This window comes from Streptopelia decaocto, assembly GCF_964273445.1.
Source record: "Streptopelia decaocto genome assembly, chromosome: Z".
Classification (NCBI taxonomy): domain Eukaryota; kingdom Metazoa; phylum Chordata; class Aves; order Columbiformes; family Columbidae; genus Streptopelia; species Streptopelia decaocto.
The window spans coordinates 47,482,701-47,488,700 of record NC_138657.1 but is presented as its reverse complement, the minus strand read 5'-3'; the positions used below and the strand labels follow the sequence as shown (position 1 = coordinate 47,488,700).

The 6,000-nt window shown below is 34.4% G+C and overlaps 1 protein-coding gene across 1 annotated transcript in view; it reads right to left on the bottom strand.

The window, feature by feature from the left end:
- Positions 1-967: 967 nt before the first annotated feature.
- AP3S1 (adaptor related protein complex 3 subunit sigma 1) overlaps positions 968-6,000 on the bottom strand; it is a 31,419-nt gene continuing 26,386 nt past the window's right edge. Inside the window, exon 6 of the mRNA XM_082075269.1 lies at positions 968-1,618. Coding sequence (XP_081931395.1) covers positions 1,490-1,618 — 129 coding nt within the window. The 3' untranslated portion in view covers positions 968-1,489. The remainder of the gene's footprint in view (positions 1,619-6,000) is intronic.

Below are 6,000 nucleotides of genomic sequence, written 5' to 3'. Positions count from 1 at the left end.
CAGATTTTCTACTTCAAAAGTAATTTCTCTTTCTGCTTTTCTCTCTCAAATGCTCTCAAAAGGTACCAATGATAGTCACTATGGATCAACTGGAGAATGTGATGTGATTCTAAGTTTATCCTATGGGGTGTGTCTTAACATTCAACTCATAGGAAAAGAATGCTTTGTTTACACCACATCCCAATTTCTGAAGTAACATGGGACCTCTCAGGCTATTCCTGAAGTGTTTGTCCTTAAAACAATGTTATTGTATTTCATATACTTTGTCAACTGCAATTCCTTTGGAAAACAAAACAAAACAAAAACTTCACAAGAATTCTTAAATATCTCAATGATATTTTTATTATTTATTTAAACAGACTTGTACATCACACAGAGCTTAAGAGCATGATTATAAAAACCAGTCACTATCCCCTTTTATTTTTTTTAGATCACAGAAGAGTTTAAGAGCTGAGTAACTTACACAGAGGTGATAGCACAGATTCTCTGAGGTCTTAACAATACTAAGTATCTCATGAATCTAAGTCTCAAAGTAGATAATCACAAATGTCACCAGGCACAGAAGCCCTATTAAGGTGTCCTCATTTATCTTTCCAGAAGTCCTTTCTTATCACATTACTTGATACCCTCATGTTTACAGTTCTGAGTTGCCCAGTCTCCTCAGCCCACTCTGTACTTTTCACAACACACAGGGCAAGTGCAGGCACCCTTTTTTCCAAAGCAATGTCAGACCCCCAGAGAAAGTCTATCAGATTGTGTAAGTATCTTCTCAACACCTATGTGTAAACAGAAGTCATCAGATCTTCAGTAAAGGCAGTTTCTCCTTCAGAATAACAATGAACAGCATTTGTGAGAAATGTAAAGAGCCAATACACTCAATACAATACCACCGTGTAATTCCTTCAGAGATTAAACCACAACATTAATGCTTGCTACAACAGTATTCATATATAGTCAATTGGCTCAATGAATAGGAAATTACATGATTTATTGCAAAGAGTAGATTTCTGACAAACAGGTATTCAGAAGTCCAGTTTGTTATTATTTTATTTAAACAAAACAAGAGTTTAATGTTTTCATGCAACATTTGCACTTAAATAATCATAACTAACAGCAGAAGTAGTTAAGGAATGCACTAATTATAGACCTTAGTGAATATACAAAAAACCTCAGCATTATAGGTTATACAAAGTAAAGAACATCTTAAATACTTTCCCAAAATACTGCAGCAGCCGAGACACAGTGATATGCCTTACAAGGGCATAGGAATGTAATTTAGAAATCACACGGGAACTACCCATTTCCTTTAATTTCACAAACAAGACAAAAGCAACATTCAACTCCACGCACTGATTTTTTCAAGTTATGTCTATACAGTACCTTGAGTTTTATCCAAATAGTAAAAGTACAACATGTCGTTTATTTAGTAAACAATTATGCAGTAAATCTCTATTACATTTCTTCCTTGGTTTTACCTGAAGTAGCCATGTTATTTAAAAGAGGGCAGGTTTGGCACTTTTATACTGATGTCACCAATATTAATATTTCTTGGGATCTCTGGCAGATTCATATTCTTTACAGCTGAAACAGCCCGGGCTGGAGCTCCTGCTAAACCAGCCTGTGTATAAAGTGAGGGAAAAATGCAAGTGAGACAAATTGGTCACAAGAAGTTTCACTAGCAGTATACACAGACAACTAACTTTTCAAGTATTTCAGTGGTTACACAATTAGAAAGACCAGATGGTAATTGTGTTTGGGATGAAATGGGTTACTTGGAAATATTAAACCAGAAAGAGAAAACAGTTCACACATTCCTTTTTATATGGCAAAACACATAACATCAACTTGATGAAAAAGTATGCAGGGAGGAACAGGAGGCTTATCCAAGCATGTGTAATGTGTAGGTTATAGAACACAGAATCTAGAGGTATTCGAAGTCCAATGTGCTGTCTTTGTCTCTTACCTATTCTGAAAGTTCACATGGTTCACAGTTCACTAACAGTGGTCACAGGTTCAGAACATGTAACCTCAAAGTAACAAGCTACTGAACGTCAGTTGTACCATATTACTAATCTAAATGAATATATACATGTATGTGTATATGAAAGGTATTTCAAGGTGGCTTAGCTGAAACTGAAAAGGATAAACAGCTTACTTTTGTGGGTGATAACGAGCATGCAGACAGATCAACTGGAACAATCTAATTATATGCTAACATATCTGCACTTTCAGGCACACCATAACAACATATAATAATCTGGTTATGCCAAATTAAATGTTGAAGGACCTATTTTCTATTAAAGACCTCTATAGCATGTAGTCTCTCTTCACTTAAAGCCAGAGCCTTTCTGTATAAATATGCAAGTTCTACAATACAGAACAATGTTCATTACCGACTTCCATCTAGTTCTACCTTTTAGATAAAATAACTGCCAAGTTTACACACTAGAGTATATCACTGAAATGCGAACAAAGATTATTTACAGCTCAGAGGCCTGAAGACATGCAAAACAAGATCTTTCCTTATTACTTCTGAAGAACACCTCTTCAAAACCTTTCCATTTTAAGGAATATTAGAAAAACGCCATTAATTTAGTTACTGTATTTGATGCTGTGTAGAAAAGGTACTATTCGTTTTAAGTACAGAAATGTTTCTCCTAAAAGTTCAGATTTTCTATGGGTATTTAGAATTAGCTGTGTGGTTTTTGATCAGGTTTGCCACAAAAGTGAAAAAATAATGTTGTTCTTGCTGGGAAAAAAAAAAATCCTCAAAGATTTTAAAAACAGAGCTCTTATTTGCAGAAAAACACATATTCCAAATTCTGTGAATATGTTAAAAAGCTACCTTTTTATTTTGATGTTTTCAAAGTAGAATTAAAAATATTCAAAAATAAAGAAAAGCACAAAGTGATTTTCAGAACTACTACAGTTTTAGAGTGTGGCATATTGCAGGCCCAGTAAGATGGAAAAATTCACACAAAACAAAGCAACATGCTAAGCACTGGTTAAACAAAAGACTAAACCTGTAGAAATTGAAGGACTTTCACTACAAGAGTGTCAAAGACTGAATAAACCAGTGCATTTGTAGATAAAATAATTCTGAGCAAGAAATACAGCAAAACAAAAGAAGAAAAACTCCTGGAAAAGTTTGTATCATATCTGTTAATTAAATAGTGTTGCTAGGTGACTATTGTTCAAAGTATAACCTTTTCAGATTCCTGATTTTCACTGAAATTCACTGCAATTACAGGTATAATTACTGAGGAGTACAGGGGACTTCCATGGTGTCCACCTGCACTACTGCAGAGAAGGACACAAACACCCCATATACTCCTCAGATAACAACTCCACTTATTGAAGGATGATTAAATAAATAAATAAATAAGTAAAATCTTCCTTTTACTACTCTCCTGTAAGAAATAAATCTAAGATTTCCATCATAAATCCCTAGATTTTAGTCACAGGAGGATTCCCAGTACCAGGAACTGAGACCAGAAAACCATGAGTCATCCATCACAACACTCCCCCCTGCCAGACACTCACACATGAGACATGCCAAAGTTGGGAGAGGCATGTGGGCGTGGAGGAGAAAGCTCAGGAAATCTTAAATCTCTAATGCCACCAAGTTATTTGTCTCACTTTGGCTCCAACATGATCCAAATTAACAGTTCTCAAAAGTGCAGACTAAATAAAACTCTAAAAGTGCAAAAAGCTATTTTCAAAGCCTCTTTTCCTTGGTTTCCCTTACTATCACCAAGACTGTCCGGTCATTCACTTAAGAGGCTGTTTCAATTGCAATACCTTCATGAAGGGAAAAATCTGGACCTAACATTAGTAGTATTAAGAAATGCAAGTATCCTAAATTTGCATCCCTGAATCTGCAATATCTTAAAGTAGCAGCATTAGACACTGCAATTTGGTGCTATTTATTAAAAAACAGTGCAGAAGACATGAAGCTGCTCAACACTGTCCTTTTATATTTGAGAACCTGGAAGCACTAATTTGAAATCAAGAGGTAACTACCAGTGAAGTTTCATCACATGAAGCAGTAAATGCATCTCCATTTTATTTGGTTCTATCCTTTAAATTTTTTATTAGGTAACTGGAGAAAAATTCTTTAAGCAAAAATGAAAGTGGGGCAATGTAAACTGTTTTCCATAGAGAAGATGAAAATACTAATAGAGTAGTAACAAAAGCAATGAATTATACAACTTGTAACTGAAACAATGGGAAACCAGAAGAATATCGTTAAGTGATAGACGTGGTCCACACAAACAGGCATGGCTGGCAATTTGAAAGAGAGATGCCTTCTAGGTGACTAGGATGGAGATTCCTTACCCTAATTTAATGGAAGTTAATTATTCTTAATGGACAAATAAAAGTTTTAGTATAACTGGTCATTATTTTTACCTACCTGCAGCTATCCTCTTTACACAGACTTACAGTCCCTGCCTCCCGCCCCAATGGCAAGGATACAATGGAGACACAATTGAGAATTATTTAAAACACCACAGTTGACATGACCATTGCCCTTCCACCCCCTTATGCAGTCACAACTTCCAACAGTCACATTTCACGAGGACCGTTCTGGATCAGGATCAGTGAAGATCCCTGGCAAAAGTTCTATGAATTTCGGATAACTTTTTTTTTTTTTTTTTTTTTTGTCCCAGTCAGATTGTCTTTCACTATCATTTGCTGGAGTAGAAATTTTTAAACTATTACATTCTCTTCTCCTATAATTCTCTGTATTAAGTGTATTTGTAATTCAATGTATACATAATATGCATAGAAGAATGCTATTTATCAGAATTAATGTCAACCCTATCAAGCACAAGACAGTCATATACTATTTCTAAGACAGAACAGAGAGCCCATAAAAATATCGAATAGATAAAAAGTACTTAAACTCCCAAACTGTATAACTAATACATTATTTCAAATTCTATTATATCTGAATGTCTTAGCATTCCTTTTTAGCATGTTGAAGAAGCAACCAGTATGCAGTCCTTCCATTTACTTATAATTTCTTTTACAGAAAGTGAACCATATTTACACACGTGAATGTACTAAAAGAAGTACTTCCAGCCCAATGTGATTTAAGGAGTTTTACTTAGGTACCTGATTAAAAGAGCCATCACTGTAACAGTGAACTGGACAAGTTTCAACTGCCTTTTTTATCAAATAATTCAGCAGGTAAGTTGGTGATGTGCAAAGAAAAAACTGTTTCACTTGGGAAAACAAAACAAAACAAAACCCAAAACAAACAAAAAAATCCCACCACAACAACATCCATGTAGGAAGTTTTAAACATGCAATGAATGATGAATAGTCTGTCACAGCAAGCAAATGACTTAAGCAAGTGAAATGAAACTTCTAAAGACATATTAATGAAATTCTGGAAACACAGTACAAATTGCATACAAATTGTATTACAATAAGCCAATACAATTTTTTTGCCACAGCTGCTTTGTATTCTCCATTTCATTTGTTATTGAAAGTTGTACTTTAATGTTGAAATGCTGTGTGTTAAAATTTTAGGTTCAGTTACCGCAAAAAATTCTTCTAAACATTCTCATATACCTTTAGAGTGAAAGAGCAATGGCATATATGCAAAACAATAATGCTATTTTAAAAACTCAAATAGACACATTTAATAATAGAACTTTTATTCTACTGATTCTAGTCTATCAAGTGAGAAATGTGAGCTGTTCCTTTACTTGGGTCATTATTTATCACTACAGGAATTAATTTCCTTCATTCTTATCATCACCCTTTCTCATAATGCCCCACTGATAACTCTACAGGAAAGTGATCCCAGAAACATTCTTGTACTCTTTAAAAAGAAATTCAGATCATTTGGAGAAAGTATTGCACATCACAAATGTAGTTAATATGCATATACAAATAGAAAAAAAAAATTCAAACTGTCATCCCCAACAACACTACATAGAGCTAGCTATTGCTAAAACAAATATATAAAAATATACAGGCTACTAGAAA